General features: G+C 45.3%; 1 protein-coding gene across 9 annotated transcripts in view; it reads right to left on the bottom strand.

Moving 5' to 3' along the window:
• Positions 1-299: 299 nt before the first annotated feature.
• The window catches only part of LOC110505102 (mastermind-like transcriptional coactivator 1), a 35,751-nt gene continuing 14,919 nt past the window's right edge, over positions 300-21,131 (bottom strand). For 4 of the 9 annotated variants that reach the window (XM_090219755.1, XM_090219758.1, XM_021584075.3 and 1 more), the window contains 3 exons: positions 4,596-4,823; positions 3,966-4,101; positions 300-2,658 (listed from right to left, as the gene is read on the bottom strand). In XM_090219755.1, coding sequence (XP_090075881.1) covers positions 1,601-2,658; positions 3,966-4,101; positions 4,596-4,823 — 1,422 coding nt within the window. In that variant the 3' untranslated portion in view covers positions 300-1,600. Of the gene's footprint in view, positions 2,659-3,965; positions 4,102-4,595; positions 4,827-21,131 lie in introns of all 9 variants that reach the window. The other 5 variants (XM_021584078.3, XM_090219757.1, XM_021584077.3 and 2 more) reach the window with 2 other exon arrangements.

Consider the following 21,131-nt stretch of genomic DNA (forward strand, 5'->3'; position numbering starts at 1 on the left):
TGGTTAAACACCTTGATCTTTTGATACTTGGAGTCAGGTGTGTGTCAACTAGGGCAAAAGTGTCGACTTGTCCGTCAGGCCGGAGCTCCCCTTTCCTGTGCTACTTGATGCAAAAATAATTACAAGGACAAGAAAACAGATGGAAGAAAGTAATCAACCATCACATCATGATTAACTGTAATGTGATAACAATGTGAATCCAATGTTGGACAGGATTTTACTTACGTTGGCACCTAATATTAATACTGTAATGCTAGCTAGTTAGAATTCAAGCATGCACAAAAATACAAAACGCAGAGTCCGTTTCTAAAGAACTATATTCACATAATACTCTTGTTTTACAGAGAACCATATTAAAAGTATAAAATACTTACAAAAATCAGCTGCAATATACATATAAAAATAAGCTATATCTTCGGCAAAAACAATAGGAAATGCATACAAAACAAATATACAAATTTACAAGTATCCCCTGACACAAACAAGGATGGAATTTTAAAAAATCTAATATCCCAACTCGAGGCTGTATTGTCATTCAAGGTTATGGCAAAAAATAATGGCTGCAATGTGTCTTAAGGCAATCATTTCCACTAACATAAAATAAAAGCTGCATGACTAAAGACAAATCTGTACATTATCTTCTCTTTTAGCTTGGTTATTGAAATTACAGTGGGCTGGATGTTTAATAAAGACAGTGATTTTAGTGTGTAAACTGGTCAAACATGGTAAGGAACCTAAAGGGAGACCATTTTAGAAACATGATACAATAATCACTCAAAAGTGTATGTGTGAGATGTGGGGACAAGGTCCCCGTTTGTCACTTTACATTTGAAACCTACCTACATTGGGGGTAATTGCACAACTCTAAAACAGAGAAACAGTCTGGTCTCCAAATCAAAGACTTCAGACAGTTCAACATATGGGTCCCCACTTAGCAACAAACGGACACTGGCTAACCAAACAAATATGGCCACCACAGTTGAGTTTCTTTAGCTCACCTAGTCATTGGTTTGAGAGTAGAGGAGAAATGGCACAGGTCTACTTATGAGCAGGCCGTGAACAAAAACTCTTGTGTATTACCACAAACCTTTTACATAGGGGGGAATGTATTACTAGCTCACCTCTGCTACACCGAGCATATATTTGCATTGAAGGCTGCAACTTCAAACAAAGCAGAAGAGGCTGTGTGTGTATGTGTGGAGAATTCGGTTCACCCTTGATTCAGTGGTTTAGTACTGAGCCACAGGTTCAGTAGTAGTAGTAGTAGTAGTAGTAGTAGTAGAGTACTCTATACGTCTTCGAGTCCTGGGAAGAAAAAAAATATATATACTCCAATAGGAATCACACGGGTTTTGGCCCTGCGCACCATCATTAATTCTCTTAACATTATATACGCCTTGTGTACTGTATATTCACAGTACACAAAATACTGAGAATTACAGTCTCCTAGCATTGTCAGAACAGTAACAGAATTCCATTACTAACCCTCGCTGTTCCTGCATTTCATTGGCAATTGGCTTGGAACTAATACACCAACTTTCACTCTCAACTCATCGTCTGAAGTCCCAATTGTCTGAAGTGGCTCTTTGTCCTTTCAGTCTTAATCTACTGATCGGAAAAGGTGAACGATCTCATCCAGATCATCCATCCACTCCTGCGTGCTCTGTCCTTTCAGCAGAGAATCCACCAGGTCACCCTCCCCAGGGAAGCTGGGCAGACTGCTAGCCCCTGATCCAGTGTTGTAGCCAAACGGCAACTGCTGCTGCTGTTGGTTGGCAGTTCTGTTGATCTGGTAGCCCTGCTGGCTGCACTGGAGCCCCTGGCTGACCGAACGCCCCCCCTGCGGCTGACTGAAGGCCCCCAGGTCCGGTAACACCCCTTGGCCTTGGGAACCCTGCTGTTGCTGAGTCTGTTGCTGATTGGGTAAGACTTGCCCTAAGGGCTGCTCAAGGGAAACTTGGGGGTTGGCTGCAGTCCTTTGCTGGGCCTGCTGCATCATCTGTTGCTGGGCAGGGTTCATGGCGGCCATGGGCCTGCCGTTGGCATTGGCGCCGAAGGGGGTGTTGCCAACAGGCATCTTGTTGGGCATGCGGGTCTGCTGCTGCATGTGGAAGGCGTTGGAGTTGACAAAGGAATTGGGCGGGAGACCGCCATTGCTGGAAGGAGTTTGCTGGGCACCCATGGCTTGCTGCATGACCTGGTGCTGCTGCCAGGCTTGGCTCTGGGCACTCTGCATGGTGTTGGGCATGTTTCCACTGGGCATGGAGCCGGGTAGTCTGGCTAACTGCTGCTGCTGTTTCAGCAGGGCGGCGTTGGGTTGGTTTTTGAGGTGCTGCTGCTGGGCTAGCATGTTCTGTCTGTAGGGGGCGCCCATGTTGCCTACGGGCTGCCTCTGCATTGAACTTTGCTGGGAGGGGTGCATGTTCATGTTACTGTAGAGTACCTGCTGCTGTAAGGCAGAGTCCATAACGCCCCCGCAAGAGGAGAGGCTCATGTCGGCCTGGCTGGCAGCAGGGAGGGCACCAGGTGTGGGGCCACCACCTCCCTGTTGGCCCATGGTCATGCCCATCATGCCTTGTTGTGTCTGGGGGAACATTCGCTGAGCTACAGGGGCGGGGCCCCCCAGCGAGCCAACGTTGACCATTGGCTGAGAAGAGCCTGCAGGGAGAAGCAAAATAAGCTTTGAGTCACAATAAAACTGAAAAGTTAACCTTTGAATTATAAAAATGTGTAATCCTTATGGAATATGCCATCTTAATTAATACGCTCATTATAGAAGACCAAATCTGTCTCTCAATATTCTTAAAACGGCTCCATGTCTCCATCACCATTCTTTCATGAATGCAGATAGCAATCGACAAGGTCAACCACATTATTTTCATGCCATTAGAGAATCAAAGGAGGCAAGGAAAGCAACCATTGAGACAGCAGTTCTCTCTAAAGACACGGAACAAATGGGCAAATGTATTTAGAGACGGGAGAACACGTTAGACCCTATTACTACTAGTTTGCCATTCAAATGATTCCCCCGAAAGCAACATTTGCACTTGTGAGGTTTATTTGTTTACTGTCAAACAAAGAGTTGTTCTGTGTGAGTCACATCATTTGAGTAAACCTCCCACACAACCAAACATTTCCAAAGGGTTCCTATTCAATTGAAATGGAAGTGTAAGCACTGGTATAGAGTTTGGCTGTGGCTGAGGCTGTTCCAAAAATCACACTCTTATCCCTAACCCGGCAATTCCAAAACTCGGTCTTCGGGACCCGAGGGATGCACATTTTGGTTTTGCCCTAACACTACAAAGCTGATTCAAATCATCAAAGCTTGATGATTAGATTTGAATTAGCTGGTTGATTAGCTGAATCAGGTTCGTTACAACTGGGGTTTGATTTAAAAACCTACTGGAGGGTAGGTTTTTTTCCCCTCCAGCAACAGAGTTGGAGGGCCCAGGTCTGATGGGGCTGGAGGGCCCAGGTCTAATGGGGCTGGAGGGCCCAGGTCTAATGGGGCTGGAGGGCCCAGGTCTAATGGGGCTGGAGGGCCCAGGTCTGATGGGGCTGGAGGGCCCAGGTCTGATGGGGCTGGAGGGCCCAGGTCTGATGGGGCTGGAGGGCCCAGGTCTGATGGGGCTGGAGGGCCCAGGTCTGATGGGGCTGGAGGGCCCAGGTCTGATGGGGCTAGAGGGCCCAGGTCTGATGGGGCTAGAGGGCCCAGGTCTGATGGGGCTGGAGGGCCCAGGTCTGATGGGGCTGGAGGGCCCAGGTCTGATGGGGCTGGAGGGCCCAGGTCTGATGGGGCTGGAGGGCCCAGGTCTGATGGGGCTGGAGGGCCCAGGTCTGATGGGGCTGGAGGGCCCAGGTCTGATGGGGCTGGAGGGCCCAGGTCTGATGGGGCTGGAGGGCCCAGGTCTGATGGGCCCATGCTACATTAGGGGTAAACGCTGGTGACGTGGGGTCTTATTTACCTATAAACTGGGCGACCTGCTGCTGCTGGAAGGGATTCTGTGCTCCAGGTTGCTGGTTCTGTTGGTCCTGGTACTGGGGAGGGGGCCGGGTCAGGTGCCTCTGGAGCTGCTGCTCCTGCTGCAGACGCTGCTTCTCCTGAAACACAGAAACCATACATAGAGAATGCACATGTCATGCATATACACACGACTAACGTTCCTCCCCATACATTCTCTTTTAGACGAAGCAGAGATAAAAGCACCTACTGCGAAACTGTCATAAGCCACTTCTACAAAACGAATCTTATTGGTCACATACACGTTATTGGAGGTGTAGCAAAATGCTTGTGTTCCTAGCTTCAACAATGCAGTAGTATCTAACAATTCACAATACATGCAGACAAATGGCGCCCCCTTGTGTTTATGTTAGAAATAAATACCATGTAGAATACTGCTTACTCAGGGCTATGCAGCACTAGCAAGTCCAGACAGGTAGCATAGACAGATCCTGTATTGACTCAGCATGCTGGTAGTCATAGGAAAAGTTGAAACCAGTTATGTGAATAAGCCACAACGCCTGTGTTTGAATTTTACCCAAATTATTCATACTAAGTACCCAAGAACCTGCAGTACATGACCCCAGGCATTTACCTGTTGGGCCATGATCTGCTGCTGCCTCTGGCCCAGTAGAAACTGTTTCTGCTGCTCCATCAGCTGCTGCTGTTGCTGCTGCTGCTTCAGCGCCGCCGCCACCGCTGCCTGCCCCGACAGGTAGGCTGCGTTGCCATGGTTACTTGCCAGGCCGTTACCGGGCCCCCCCGGCTGGGGCGCCATGGCGTTGCCGGGTCCGTGTGTTGTGGTGGGGTACGGGTTCTGCTCCTGCTGAAGTAAAAATGGGGGAAATGTTGTGGTTATGTCCACCAGAAGAACAGGGAGGGAGTGAGTTGAGTGAGGTTAGGCTTTGGGTACAGTCAAACAAGTGGGGGGAATATTGGTCCTTTGCATTGGGGATAAATACAATTGGATGTAAAAGCAGAGGGGAAAAGCATTAAAACCAACACTCAAACTTGACCTAAAACACTTGCTAATCAAATTTATTGATGAAGAACGTGGTTGTGTAACTTCAGTTTGAAAGTTCATGGCCTCAAATAAGTGCTTCACTTGACCAGCTGTTAGTACCACAGTTCCATATTTTTCAGTGGGTTGTTCCAACTCAAAAAGCACAAGAGGATTGACCTCCACCGTCTCAGACTGTTCTGAAACAGTTTCTGTTAGAAACAGATAAGATTAGCATTCGTGAAACATTATTTTGTTGAAATCTAATTGATTGCATCCAGATCATTGGGTTGTTGTTTGGCAACCCTCTGGCACTGTAGAGGATTGGAGCAATCCATATAGCTCACATAACCGTGGTTACATACGTAACCTTCGTTATGTTTCACTATATTGGATCACTCCAATATATTGGTATACCCCTAACAGATTTAGTTGGTGCTAGAGGGACCTGGTACATGGTGTACAAGCCCCGCTGCCGGCTTCTGATTGCCTGTCAGCCCCGCTCACGGTGTTGAACAGTGCCGGCATCGTCCCCCATTAACAGCCTATCACAGGGAACAGCTGCCGTCACCATCGACGCTATCAACCTCCTGACGCAGGGCATGCGCCCTCCGTTCAAGGTGGTCCCAGCGGTCCTACTCCTGCCTCCGTACAGAACTGGCAGCAGATGGGCTCTGCCTGTGGTGCCCCCAGCCATGCTTCCTGGGAGGGGTACTGGGCCCAGTAGAGGGACTTACAGCTCACTGACGCACCACTCCTGAGGGAGGGAGCTCGTCCCCAGGCTGAGCCCGAGCCTGGCCGACCCACTCGCGCATGGCCAACAATCGCACCAGATTGGAGGCCACAACACCACACAAAATAGGTAGTGCGCTCCACCACCCTTTCTGTGTGGCTCAAACCAAGGCAGTGCATACATAAGGTATGCGGAACCCCAGGGGGATGCCACCATCACACCGGTCACAAATATAAGCCATAAACTCAGCCAAGCCAACAAGGCCACGGAGCAGGGGAACGCCGCCCTGAGAGCGCTTGTCGTGACCCGCTTGAAGGAATAGGAAGCCGGTGAGGGATAAATTACCCAGTAGCTGTGAAAAAGAACAGGGAAGACCCGTGTGGGAAAAGCAGGCAGACAAAAAAAACCCAAAAAAACAGCAACAAGGTAATGGATTGGATTCATTTTTTGGTTTTTCGCCAACTGCAATATAACCTAGCCGGTTTAATATCCAAGCAGTAAAAACAGCACCATATGATGGAGTAACTCCTTTAAGGAACTCTAAAGTTAATGTCTCAACATAGTGGAAAGCCCACTACGATACTCTTACTCTGCAGGGAAAAGAACAAGAAAATAAAAACTGCAGCGTAATTAGCAGAGAACCTGCACCAACAGCGCGGGGAGCAGCATGTTAAAGCAATTCACAACATACACACACATTGAACAAGCCAGTAGCCAAGTTGTGTAAGGTAAATTACAGTTTGTGGCAACAAGAGCCACCATACTAATTGATGCACACAAAGTAGTAGTGTAACGCTAACAAAACACAAGTATACGACAAACCACGGGCAGAAGATACAGATCAACCGCACGCAGCGAGTGGCGCACTCAAGAGGCGGGGCTGGACATGTAACCAGCTGCTTCAGGCTGAAAACAGCCAGTGAGTATACTTCCACGCAAGATATTACACTTACCAGTGACATACCAAGCAAACTTCAGAAAGTTTGTACCTCAAACCATACTGACGTCCGCCAAGAAAATGTAAGAACGTGTGAAGCTGCCACAGGGTCTATAAATAGGGGCCAACTGCAGCCGTGACACAGGTGTACACGGGAGTAAATCTGTAAATCCTCACCTCAGACGTATCCCTCCGTCGCAGAGTGGAAAAAATATTGGAGTGATCCAAAATAGTGAAGCATAACAGACAGGGTTGGCTTAGATTGTTGACAGCAGGTAAGCCATATTTAGTCTCCCATATTTATTGAAAATATAGAATCAATTTGCACAATGAGCTTGTCTCAAACAAGTCAGTTGTTGGTTAGTTATCGAATATTAGCAGAATTTGTATCGAGATGAAATCAGTTAAAACAAGACATTGTCTCAAGTACAAGATGAAACGATCCACTTACAATTCCCCACATGGTAGTTTCTTGTAATTCTTGCTAGCAATCTGGCCATTCATATTGTTATCCAGGTCGGCACCAACGATGTTAGGATGAAACAGTCAGAGGTCACCAAGCGCAACATAGCTTCAGAGTGTAAATCAGCTAGAAAGATGTGTCGGTATCGAGTAATTGTCTCTGGCCTTCTCCCAGTTAGGGGGAGTGATGAGCTCTACAGCAGAGTCTCACAACTCAATCGCTGGTTGAAAACGGTTTTCTGCCACTCCCAAAATATAGAATTTGTAGATAATTGGCTCCCTTTCTGGGACTCACCCACAAACAGGACCAAGCCTGGCCTGTTGAGGAGTGACGGACTCCATCCTAGCTGGAGGGGCCCTCTCATCTTATCTACGAACATAGACAGGGCTAACTCCTCTAGCTACACAATGAAATAGGGTGCAGGCCAGACAGCAGGCTGTCAGCCACCCTGCCAGCTTAGTGGAGTCTGCCACTAGCACAGTCCGTGTAGTCAACTTAGCTATCCAAATTGAGACCGTGTCTGTGCCTCGATCTAGGTTGGGCAAAACTAAACATGGCGGTATTCACTTTAGCAATCTCACTGGAATAATTACCACCTCCATTCCTGTCATTATTGAAAGAGATTGTGATCTCACATCTCAAAATAGTGCTACTTAATGTTAGATCCCCCACTTCCAGGCAAGTTATAGTCAATTAACTAATCACTGATCATTTATTTTATTTCACCTTTATTTAACCAGGTAGGCTAGTTGAGAACAAGTTCTAATTTGCAACTGCGACCTGGCCAAGATAAAGCATAGCAGTGTGAATAGACAACACAGAGTTACACATGGAGTAAACAATAAACAAGTCAATAACATAGTAGGAAAAAAAAGAATCTATATACATTGTGTGCAAAAGGCATGAGGTAGGCAATAAATAGGCTATAGGAGTGAATAATTACAATTTAGCAGATTAACACTGGAGTGATAAATGATCAGATGAGCATGTGCAGGTAAGAGATACTGGTGTACAAAAGAGCAGAAAAGTAAATAAAATACAAACAGTATGGGGATGAGGTAGGTAAATTGGGTGGGCTATATACCGATGGACTATGTACAGCTGCAGCGATCGGTTAGCTGCTCAGATAGCAGATGTTTGAAGTTGGTGAGGGAGATAAGTCTCCAACTTCAGAGATTTTTGCAATTCGTTCCAGTCGCAGGCAGCAGAGAACTGGAAGGAAAGGCGGCCAAATTAGGTGTTGGCTTTAGGGATGATCAGTGAGATACACCTGCTGGAGCGCATGCTACGGGTGGGTGTTGCCATCGTGACCAGTGAACTGAGATAAGGCAGAGCTTTACCTAGCATAGACTTATAGAGGACCTGGAGCCAGTGGGTCTGGCAACGAACATGTAGCGAGGGCCAGCCGACTAGAGCATACAGGTCGCAGTGGTGGGTGGTATAAGGTGCTTTAGTAACAAAACAGATGGCACTGTGATAAACTGCATCCAGTTTGCTGAGTAGAGTATTGGAAGATATTTTGTAGATGACATCGCAGAAGTCGAGGATCGGTAGGATAGTCAGTTTTACTAGGGTAAGTTTTGCGGTGTGAGTGAAGGAGGCTTTGTTGCGAAATAGAAAGCCAACTCTAGATTTGATTTTGGATTGGAGATGTTTGATATGATTCTGGAAGGAGAGTTTGCCATCTAGCCAGACACTTAGGTACTTATAGATTCCACTCTAGGTCAGAACCATCCAGGGTGGTGATGCTAGTTGGGCGTGCGGGTGCAGGCAGCGAACGGTTGAAAATCATGCATTTGGTTTTATTAGTGTTTAAGAGCAGTTGGAGGCCACGGAAGGAGTGTTGTATGGCATTGAAGCTCGTTTGGAGGTCAGATAGCACAGTGTCCAAGGAAGGGCCAGAAGTATATAGAATGGTGTCGTCTGCGTAGAGGTGGATCAGGGAATCTCCCGCACCAAGAGCAACATCATTGATATATACAGAGAAAAGAGTCGGCCCGAGAATTGAACCCTGTGGTACCCCCATAGAGACTGCCAGAGGACCGGACAACATGCCCTCCGATTTGACACACTGAACTCTGTCTGCAAAGTAGTTGGTGAACCAGGCAAGGCAGTCATTAGAAAAACCGAGACTACCGAGTTTGCCGATAAGAATATGGTGATTGACAGAGTCGAAAGCCTTGGCCAGGTCGATGAAGACTGCTACACAGTACTGTCTTTTATCGATGGCGGTTATGATATCATTTAGTACCTTGAGCGTGGCTGAGGTGCACCCGTGACCGGCTCGGAACCTGGATTGCATAGCGGAGAAGGTACGGTGGGATTCGAGATGGTCAGTGATCTGTTTATTGACTTGGCTTTCGAAGACCTTAGATAGGCAGGGCAGGATAGATATAGGTCTGTAGCAGTTTGGGTCCAGGGTGTCTCCCCCTTTGAAGAGGGGGATGACCGCAGCAGCTTTCCAATCCTTGGGGATCTCAGATGTTTCGAAGGAGAGGTTGAACAGGCTGGCAATAGGTGTTGCGACAATGGCGGCGGACAGTTTCAGAAATAGAGGGTCTCAGATTGTCAAGCCCAGCTGATTTGTACGGGTCCAGGTTTTGCAGCTCTTTCAGAACATCTGCTATCTGGATTTGGGTAAAGGAGAAGCTGGGGAGACGTGGGCGAGTAGCTGCGGGGGGGGGGGGGAGCTGTTGGCTGAGGTTGGAGTAGCCAGGAGGAAGGCATGGCCAGCCATATCAAAATGCTTCTTGAATTTCTCGGTGGTGACCGTGTTACCTAGCCTCAGTGCAGTGGGCAGCTGGGAGGAAGTGCTCTTGTTCTCCATGGACTTTAGTGTCCCAGAACTTTTTGGAGTTACAGGATGCAAATTTCTGCTTGAAAAATCTGGCCTTTGCTTTCCTGACTGACTGTGTGTATTGGTTCCTGACTTCCCTGAACAGTTGCATATCGCGGGGACTATTCGATGCTATTGCAGTCCGCCAAAGGATGTTTTTGTGCTGGTCGAGGTTAGTCAGGTCTGGAGTGAACCAAGGGCTATATCTGTTCTTAGTTCTGCATTTTTTGAACAGAGCATGCTTGCCTAAGATGGTGAGGAAGTTACTCTTAAATAATGACCAGGCATCCTCAACTGACGGGATGAGGTCAATATCCTTCCAGGATACCCGGGCCAGGTTGATTAGAAAGGCCTGCTCGCAGAAGTGTTTTTGGGAGCGTTTGACAGTGATGAGGGGTGGTCGTTTGACCGCAGACCCGTAGCGGATACAGGCAATGAGGCAGTGATCGCTGAGATCCTGATTTAAAACAGCAGAGGTGTATTTGGAGGGCAAGTTGGTCAGGAAAATGTCAATTAGGGTGCTCATGTTTACAGATTTAGGGTTGTACCTGGTGGGTTCCTTGATGATTTGTGTGAGATTGAGGGCATCTAGCTTAGATTGTAGGACTGCCGGGGTGTTAAGCATATCCCAGTTTAGGTCACCTAACAGAACAAACTCTGAAGCTAGATGGGGGGGCGATCAATTCACAGATGGTGTCCAGGGCACAGCTGGGAGCTGAGGGGGGGGGGGGGGGGGGGGGGGGGTGGTAGCAGGCAGCAACAGTGAGAGACTTATTTCTGGAGAGATTAATTTTTAAAAATTGAATTTCGAACTGTTTGAGCATAGACCTGGAAAGTATGACAGAACTTTGCAGGCTAACTCCTCCCCCTTTGGCAGTTCTATCTTGAAAGAAAGTGTTATAGTTGGGTATGGAAATCTCAGAATTGTTTGTGATTAGATGATGTGTGATTAGCCTGACTGAAACATGGCTTATGCCTGATGAATTTACTGTGTTAAATGAGTCCTCTGCTCCTGGTTACATTAGTGACCATATCCCCCACTCATCCTGCAAAGGCAGAGGTGTTCCAAACATTTATGACAGCAAACTTCAATTTACCCCCCAAAAAATGACTTTTCATCTTTTGAGCTCCTGGTCATGCAATCTACTCAATCACTTTGTATAGCTACTGTTTACAGGCTTCCCAGCGTTCTTTAATGAGTTCCCTGAAATCCTATCTGACCTTGTAGTCATGGCTAGAGGTCGACCGATTAATTAGGGCCGATTTCAAGTTCTCATAACAATCGGAAATCAGTATTTTTAGGGCGTCAATTTTTTTTCTTCCCTTTATTTCCCCCTACACCTTTATTTAATCTTTATTTAACTAGGTAAGTCAGTTAAGAACACATTCTTATTTTCAATGACGGCCTAGGAACAGTGGGTTAACTGCCTTCAGGGGCAGAACGACAGATTTTCGCCTTGTCAGCTCGGGGGAGCCAATCGTGCAACCTTAACTAGTCCAACGCAATAACGACCTGCCTCTTTCTCGTTGCACTCCACAAGGAGGCTGCCTGTTATGCGAATGCAGTAAGCCAAGGTAAGTTGCTAGCTAGCATTAAACTTATAAAAAACAATAAATCATAATCACTAGGTTGATATTACTAGATATTATCTAGCGTGTCCTGCGTTGCATATAATCTGACTGAGCATACAAGTATCTGACTGAGTGGTGGTAGGCAGAAGCAGGCGCGTAAACATTAATTCAAACAGCACTTTCGTGCGTTTTGCCAGCAGCTCTTCGTTGTGCGTCAAGCATTGCACTGTTTATGACTTCAAGCCTATCAACTCCCGAGATGAGGCTGGTGTAACCGAAGTGAATTGGCTGGCTAGTTAGCGCGCGCTAATTGTCGTTGTGTTGCTGGTTCGAGCCCAGGGAGGAGCGAGGAAAGGGACGGAAGCTATACTGTTACACTGGCAATACTAAAGTGCCTTTAAGAACATCCAATAGTCAAAGGTATATGAAATACAAATCGTATAGAGAGAAAATGTCCTATAATTCCTATAATAACTACAACCTAAAACCTCTTACCTGGGAATATTGAAGACTCATGTTAAAAGGAACCACCAGCTTTCATATGTTCTCATGTTCTGAGCAAGGAACTGAAACGTTAGCTTTCTCACATGGCACATATTTTACATGGAACATATTACAATTTTACTTTCTTCTCCAACACTTTGTTTTTGCATTATTTAAAACAAATTGAACATGTTTCATTATTTATTTGAGGCTAAATTGATTTTATTGATGTATTATATTAAGTTAAAATAAGTGTTCATTCAGTCTTGTTGTAATTGTCATTATTACAGATAAATAAATAAAAATCGTCCAATTGATCGGTATCGGCTTTTATGGTCCTACAATAATCAGTATTGATATCGGTGTTGAAAAATCATAATCGGTCGACCTCTAGTCATGGCAGATAATATTCACATGGAAAACTCCACAGACCCATTCTAAAATGCTTTCGGAGCCATCATCGACTCAGTGGGTTTTGTCCAACACGTCTCCAGACCTACTCACTGCCACAGTCATACTCTGGACCTAGTTTTGTCCGATGGAAAAAATATTGTGGATCTCAATGTTTTTCCCTCATAGTCCCGGACATCGGACCACCATTTTATTACATTTGCAATCACAACAAATAATCTTCTCAGACCCCAACAAGGATCAAAAGTCGTGCTATAAATTTTCAGACAACCCAAAGATTCCTAGATGCCCTTCCAGACTCCCTCCACCTTCCTAAGGATGTTACAGTACAAAAATCAGTTAACCACCTAACTGAGGAACTAAATTTAACCTTGCGTAACACCCTAGATGCAGTCTCACCCCTAAAAACAAAAAAAAAAACACTTGCCACAAGAAATTTGCTCCCTGGTATATAGAAAATACCTGAGCCCTGAAGCAAGCTTCCAGAAAATTGGAACGGAAACAGAGCTACACCAAACTGGAAGTCTTCCGACTAGCTTGTAAAGACAGTACAGTGCAATATCATCATCCTATTTTTTCCACCTAATTGAGAATAACAATCCAAAATGTTTTTTTGATACGGTCGCAAAGCTAAATAAAAAGCAGCATTCCCCAAGAGAGGATGGCTTTTACATCATCAGTGATAAATTCATGAACTTCTTTGACGAAAAGATCATGATCATTAGAACGCCAAGTATGGACTCCTCTTTAAATCTGCATATTTCTCCAAAGCTCAGTTGTCCTGAGTCTGCACAACACTGCCAGGACCTAGGGTCAATGGAGACACTCAAGTTGTATAATCTGGTATCTCTTGACACATTCATGAAAATAGTCATGGCCTCTAAACCGTCAAGCTGCATACTGGACCCTATTCCAACTAAACTACTGAAAGAGCTACTTCCTGTGCTTGGCCCTCCAATGTTGAACATAATAAACAGCTCCCTATCCACCGGATGTGTACCAAACTCACTAAAGGTGGCAGTAATAAAGAATCTATTGAAAAAGCCAAACCTTGACTTGAAAAAAAATATTGCCTATATTGAATCTCCCATTCCTCTCAATTTTAGTAAAAGCTGTTGCGCATCAACTCACTGCTTTCCTGAAGACAAACAATGTATACGAAACACATCAGTCTGGTTTTAGACCCCATCATAGCACTGAGACTGCTCTCGTGAAGGTGGAAAATGACATTTAATGGCGGAAGAACATGGCTCTGCATCTGTCCTCATGCTCCTAGACCTAAGAGCTGCTTTTGATACCATCGATCACTACATTCTTTGAGAGATTAGAATCCCAAATTGGTCTACATGGACAAATTCTGGCCCGGTTTAGATCTTATCTGTTGGAACGACATCAGTTTGTCTCTGTGGAGGGTTAGCCCTCTAACAAATCAACTGTACATTTGTGTTCCTCAAGGTTCCGTTTTAGGTCCACTCTTGTTTTCATTATATATTTTTAACCCTTGGTGATGTCATTCGGAAACAATGTTAACTTTCACTGCTATGTGGACGATACACATCTGTATATTCCGATGAATCATGGTGAAGCCCCAATATAGCCTACCCTGGAAGCGTTTCAGACAGAAGGAAGTGGATGAGGGCAAATGTTTTCCTTTTAAACTCGGACAAAACAGAGACGCTAGTTCTAGGTCCCAAGAAACAAAGATATTCTGTTGGATCTGACCATTAGTCTTGATGTTTGTACAGTCACCTCAAATAAAATTGAAGGACCTTGGCGTTACTCTGGACCCTGATCTCTTTTGATGAACATAAGAATGTTTCAAGGACAACTTCCCCCACCCCCAGCTTTGTAACGTTACAGAAATCTGAAACTTTGTCCAAAAATCTAGAAATTAATCCATGCTTTTGTCACTTCTAGATTAGACTACTGCAATGCTCTACTAAACTTCAGTTAGTGCTAAACACGGCTGCTAGAATCTTGACTAGAACAAAAAAAATGGATCATATTACAATATTACATATTGCTAGCCTCTACTGGCTTCCTGTTAAGGCTAGGGCTGATCAAGGTTTACTGCTAACCTACAAAGCATTACATGGGCTTGCTCCAACCCATCTTTCTGATTTGGTCCTGCGTACATACCTACACGTCCCACGTGAGAGATGTAGACAAGGTCTCAACTTTTAAGTCATTATTTAAGACTCATCTCTTCAGTAGGTTCTATGATTGAGTGTAGTCTGGCCCAGGGGTGTGAAGGTGAACGGAAAGTCACTGGAGCGACAAACTTCCCTTGCTGTCTCTGCCTGGCCGGCTCCCCTCTCTTTACTGGGATTCTCTGCCTCTAACCCTATTACGAGCGCTGAGTCACTGGCTTACTGGTGGCTTACTGGTCCACGAGTGGGTTGAGTCACTGACATGATCTTCCTGTCCGGGGTTGGCGGCAGCACACCATAATTTGCAAATAAATTCATAAAAAATCCTACAATGTGATTTTCTGGATTTTTTTCTCTCATTTTGTCTGTCATAGTGTAAGTGTACCTATGATGAAAATTACAGGCCTCTCATCTTTTTAAGTGGGAGAACTTGCACAATTGGTGGCTGACTAAATACTTTTTTGCCCCACTGTATATGAAATCACATTTTTATATGTCGTACCCACAACAGCATTGAACGTACCCCAGTTTGTGAATACCTGGTATAACTCAATGATACTTATAAAGGACTTAAAGGAAAATGCTAATACAGGTACCACTGACTTGCAATAGATTTGTGCCACAAATACTAAAAAGTAAGCGAAGGTAAACAAAACCAAAGCATGGGATGCTATCATACACTACATATACACAAAAATATGTGGACACCCCTTCAAATGAGTGATTTAAGCTATTTTGCATAAAATCAAGCACACTCCCATGCAATCTCCATAGACAAAAACTGGCAGTAGAATGGCATTACTGAAGAGCTGTGCGTTTCAACGTGGCACCACCATAGGAATGCCACCTTTACAACAAGAACATTTGTACAATTTCTACACTGCTAGAGCTGCCCGTCAACTTTAAGTACGGTTATTGTGAAGTGTAACAGTCTAAGAGCAACAACATCTCAGCCGCTAAGTGTTAGTCCACACAAGCTCACAGAATAGGACCACTGAAGCGCACAGCGCGAAAAAAATTATCTCCTTGGTTGCAACACACTAGCGAGTTCTAAACTGCATCTGGAAGCAACGTCAGCACAATAACTGTTCGTCGGGAGCTTTATGAAATGGGTTTCCATGGCCGAGCAGCCGCACACAAGCCTCACCATGTGCAATGCCAAGCATTGTCTGAAGTGATGTAAAGCCCGCCGACACTGGACTCTGGAGCAGTGGAAATGTGTTTGAGTGATGAATCACGCTTTACCATCAGGCAGTCCAGCGGACAAATCTGTTTTTTTATGGTTCGGGCTAGGCTCCTTAGTTTCAGTGAAGAGAAATCTTAAAGCTACAGCATAAAATGACATACTAGACGATTCTGTGCTCCCAACTTTGTTGCAACAGATTGGGGAAGGCCCTTTCCTGTTTCTGCATGACAGTGCCTTCCACACTGACCTTGCACAAAGCAAGGTCCATACAGAAATGGTTTGTCGAGATCAGTGTGGAAGAAAACTTGACTGGCCTGCACAGAGCCGTGACCTCAACCCCATTGAACACCTTTGGGAAGATTTGTAACGCGGATTGGGAGCCAGGCCTAATCACTCAACATCCGTGCCCGACCTCACTAATGCTCTTGGCTGAATGGAAGCAAGTCCCCACAGCAAAGTTCCAACATCTTGTGGAAAGCCTTCCCAGAAAAGTGGAGGCTATTATAGCAGCAGTGGGGGGGACCAACTTCATATTAATGCCCATGATTTTAGAATGAGATGTTCGACATGCAGGTGTTCACATACTCTTGGTCATGGGCTTACATGGTACTGGGGCCATGTATTTTATTTGGGGGGGGAGGAGACACGTTACCCCCCCTTTTCATAAATAATATATTCTCATCGCTGCAACTCCCCAACGGGTTCAGGAGAGGCGGAGGTCGAGTCATGAGTCCTCTGATACATGACCCGCCAAACCACGCTTCTTAACAGCAACTCGCTTAACCTGGCAGCCAGCTGCACAAATGTGTCAGAGGAAACAGTTAAACTGATGACCAAAGTCAGCCTGCAGGCACCTGACCCGCCACAATGAGTCGCTAGTGCACGATAAGCCAAGTAAAGCCCCCCCGGGCCAAACCCTCCCCTAACCCGGACAATGCTTGGCCAATTGTGCGGGCCCTATGGGACTCCCGGTCACAGCCGGTAATGACACAGACTGTGATCGAACCCCAAGCCTTAGTGACACCGCAACACCGCGATGCAATGCCTTAGACCGCTGTGCCACTCTGGACACACAAATGGGTAATTTTGTAATTTAGGTGAACTATCCCAGAGTTGTCAAATTGGCTGGATATCCTTTGGGTGGTGGACCAATCTTTATACACACGGGAAACTATTGAGCGTGAAAAGCCTGACAGCGTTGCAGTTGACACGGGTGCACCTGGCATCTACAACCATACTCCGTTCAATGGGCACCTAAATCTTTTGTCTTGCTCATTCATCCTCTGAATTGCACACACACAATCCATGTCTCTAGATGTAAAAATCCTTCTTTAACCTGTCTCCTCCCCTTCTTCTACACTGATTGAAGCAGATTTAACAGGTGACATCAGCAAGGGACCATAGACTGACCAGGTGAAAGCTATGTAATCCAAAGAGCAGGTATTCCTAATGTTTTGTACACTCAGTGTAAACAGTGTTAGGAAAGTACTCAGACCCTTTGACCTTTTCCACATTTTGTTGCGTTACAGCCTTATTCTAAAATTGATTTTAGAATCTACATATAATACTCCATAATGACTAAGCAAAAACAGGTTTTTAGAAATGTTTAAAAAGTATTCAGGCCCTTTACTCTGTACTTTGTTGAAGCACCTTTGGCAGCGAATACAGCTTTGAGTCTTCTTGGGTATGACACTACAAGTTAAGCAGCCCTGTATTTGGGGAGATTTTCCCCATTCTTCTCTGAAGATCCTCTAAAGCTCGGTCAGGTTGGATGGGGAGCGTCGGTGCACTGTAATTGTCAGGTCTCTCCAGAGATGTTCGATAAGTTTCAAGTCCGAGCTCTGGCTGGGTCACTCAAGGAGATTCAGAGACTTAACCCTAAGTCACTCTAGCATTGTCACTCCTTCATGATGGAAGGTCAACCTTCACCCGTCTGAGGTCCTGAGCAGGTTTCCATCCATGCTGCCACCACCACCACGACTTACCGTAGGGATGGTGCCAGGTTTCCTCCAGACTTGATGCTTGGTATTCAGGCCAAAGAGTTCAAGCTTGGTTTCATCATACCAAATAATCTTGTTTCTCATGGTCCGAGTCCTTTAGGTGCCTTTTACTGAGGAGTGTCTTCCGTCTGGCCACTCTACCATGAAACCCTGATTGGTAGAGTGCTGCAGAGATGGTTGTCCTTCTGGAAGGTTCTCCCATCTCTACAGAGGAACTCTGGAGCTCTGTCAGAGTGACCATAGAGTTGTTAGTCACCTTCCTGACCAAGGCCCTTATCCCCCGAATGCTCAGTTTGGCCAGGTGGCCAGCTCTAGGAAGAGTCTTGGTGGTTCTAAACTTATTCCATTTATGAATGGAGGCCACTGTGTTCTTGGGGACCTATCAATGCTGCAGAATTATTTTGGTACCCTTCCCCAGACATGTGCCTCGACACAATCCTGTCTCAAAACTCTATGGACAATTCCTTCGACCTCATGGCTTGGTTTTTGCTCTGACATGCACTGTCAACGGTGGGACCTTATATAGACAGGTGTGTGCCTTCCCAAATCATGTCCAATCAATTGAATTTACCACAGGTAGACTCCAATCAAGTTGTAGAAACATCAAGGATTATCAATGTAAACAGGATGCACCTGAGCTCAATATAGAGTCTGTCATTATGGGGTAGTGTGAAGATATATTTTTATTTAGCCATTTTAGAATAAGGCTGTAACGTAACAAAATTAGGAAAAAAGGGAAGGGGCCTGAAAACTTTCTGAATGCACTGCATGCATGCGTGTGTGTGTGAGCTAAGGTGCAGAGAATCAAAGCAGGTGGTCAGTCCAGTTCAACTGCTCTGCAGTCTGATGGCATGTAGATAGAAACTCTCTCTTAGCCTGTTAGTATCATATGGTCGAAATCAATTAGCCTATTTTCTGAGATCAAATTATATTTCAACAAAATGTTGCAGGAAATCTTATGAGTTTCTAACTACAGAAACAATTTCCGAGATGGAACAACCAGTGTTTAGCCTGAGCTTAGTCAGTGTGGCAACCACCTCCATAGAAACGTCTGGAAGGTTGGGCAGAGATATCAGGGGTTAGCCTGAGGCCTGGAGCTCCAGCAGGGGTCCGTCCACACACCACAGACACAGTTGAGGGGGAAGAGAGGAACGGAGTCCCCTCTCGCGAGAAAGGAAAAAATACAAGTGGGTTAGCAGCAGCTATATTTAAATAGAGAGAGAGTACTGAGAGGAAGATGGGGCTACTCCTAAAATACACTGGTGAGGACATGAGTGAGGGGAGGGAGGGATAAATGAAAGGCTGCTTTGTCATGGCTGTCCCCTCCCCGGTCCCCCCCTCCACCACAACCCAAGCCCCCGTGGGAGCCTGCACGCCAGCGCCTTAGCAACCAGCTGCTTGACCCAGACACACACACACAGTCCTTTGGAACCATGGGGTCCGTGCCAGACTTGTAAGAACAAAAACTGAGGACAGTGTGTCGGGTTGTGTTTGTTGACTAACAAAAAAACATTCTAGGCCCTAGAATCACCATCAACTAGGCCTACAAGCAGTATGCTTCATCCGCGAGGTTGTCAAAAACAATTAGCCGAGGAGGCCTACAACTTCAGTAAGAGTAATTTAAAATGCAGTGAATGCAAGAAATGTACAGTACAATCAAATAATGTGTGTGTTGATCATAAGTTACCAAATGTAATGCTATTGCTAATCTAGGCTATCAATTGGTCTGTGGTTCTTTACGTAAGCAAAAATGTTGAAAACAAGAGGTCTTTCTTTGGAGCCATTCTTTTAAACTGTAAGGGCAAGCCAGACAACTCCATTGCTCATTTTTAACAAGCCCTTATTGTTTACCATTGTTTTGCTTCGACGTGAGACTCCCGTCATTCACCAGCATTGTAGCACTGGGGGAGTGTGTGAACACAACACGGCCTTGGAATGTTCTTTATGCCTCAGTTGTAATGCTATTTGCTGATGTCAGCATAAAACATGCGTTGAGCCTTTCCCTTGTTGGGAATGTGGATGGCTCCAACTCTCCCAGTCACACAGTGTGAAATGAATGTTAGGCTTGGGTGATGACCATAACCAAGTCATGTCCCAAGTCCTTCATATACACTTGTTGACATCTAGCTTAACAGTTATTCAGAATGCTAATATAGCCTAACCCTCTACTGCACATCGTTGCCCTCAAGTAGGGTTGAATATTATCCCCCTGCTCCAACCAGAGAATAAATCACTTCTCCCAGGTAACCTGGTATTTCGAGCCAAACCCGGAAGTGTCATTCAAAAGAACATATGTCTAGAAACAAATTCAAATCTGATGCTACCTGAGCCTGATGAACCACATATTAAATATATTTTATGAGCCCAACATGAACAACATTTAATGAGCCCAAGCCCCAAAACAGCCCAAATGATTGTGCCATTATCCAATACATACAGTGCCTTGCGAAAGTATTCGGCCCCCTTGAACTTTGCGACCTTTTGCCACATTTCAGGCTTCAAACATAAAGATATAAAACTGTATTTTTTTGTGAAGAATCAACAACAAGTGGGACACAATCATGAAGTGGAATGACATTTATTGGATATTTCAAACTTTAACAAATCAAAAACTGAAAAATTGGGCGTGCAATATTATTCAGCACCCTTAAGTTAATACTTTGTAGCGCCACCTTTTGCCGGCGATTACAGCTGTAAGTCGCTTGGGGTATGTCTATCAGTTTTGCACATCGAGAGACTGACATTTTTTCCCATTCCTCCTTGCAAAACAGCTCGAGCTCAGTGAGGTTGGATGGAGAGCATTTGTGAACAGCAGTTGTCAGTTCTTTCCACAGATTCTCGATTGGATTCAGGTCTGGACTTTGACTTGGCCATTCTAACACCTGGATATGTTTATTTTTGAACCATTCCATTGTAGATTTAGCTTTATGTTTTGGATCATTGTCTTGTTGGAAGACAAATCTCCGTCCCAGTCTCAGGTCTTTTGCAGACTCCATCAGGTTTTCTTCCAGAATGGTCCTGTATTTGGCTCCATCCATCTTCCCATCAATTTTAACCATCTTCCCTGTCCCTGCTGAAGAAAAGCAGGCCCAAACCATGATGCTGCCACCACCATGTTTGACAGTGGGGATGGTGTGTTCAGCTGTGTTGTTTTTACGCCAAACATAACGTTTTGCATTGTTGCCAAAAAGTTACATTTTGGTTTCATCTGACCAGAGCACCTTCTTCCACATGTTTGGTGTGTCTCCCAGGTGGCTTGTGGCAAACTTTAAACTACACTTTTTATGGATATCTTTAAGAAATGGCTTTCTTGCCACTCCTCCATAAAGGCCAGATTTGTGCAATATACGACTGACTGAT

This window comes from Oncorhynchus mykiss, chromosome 25, assembly GCF_057628025.1.
Source record: "Oncorhynchus mykiss isolate SJ-2025 chromosome 25, ASM5762802v1, whole genome shotgun sequence".
NCBI classification, from domain to species: Eukaryota; Metazoa; Chordata; class Actinopteri; order Salmoniformes; family Salmonidae; genus Oncorhynchus; species Oncorhynchus mykiss.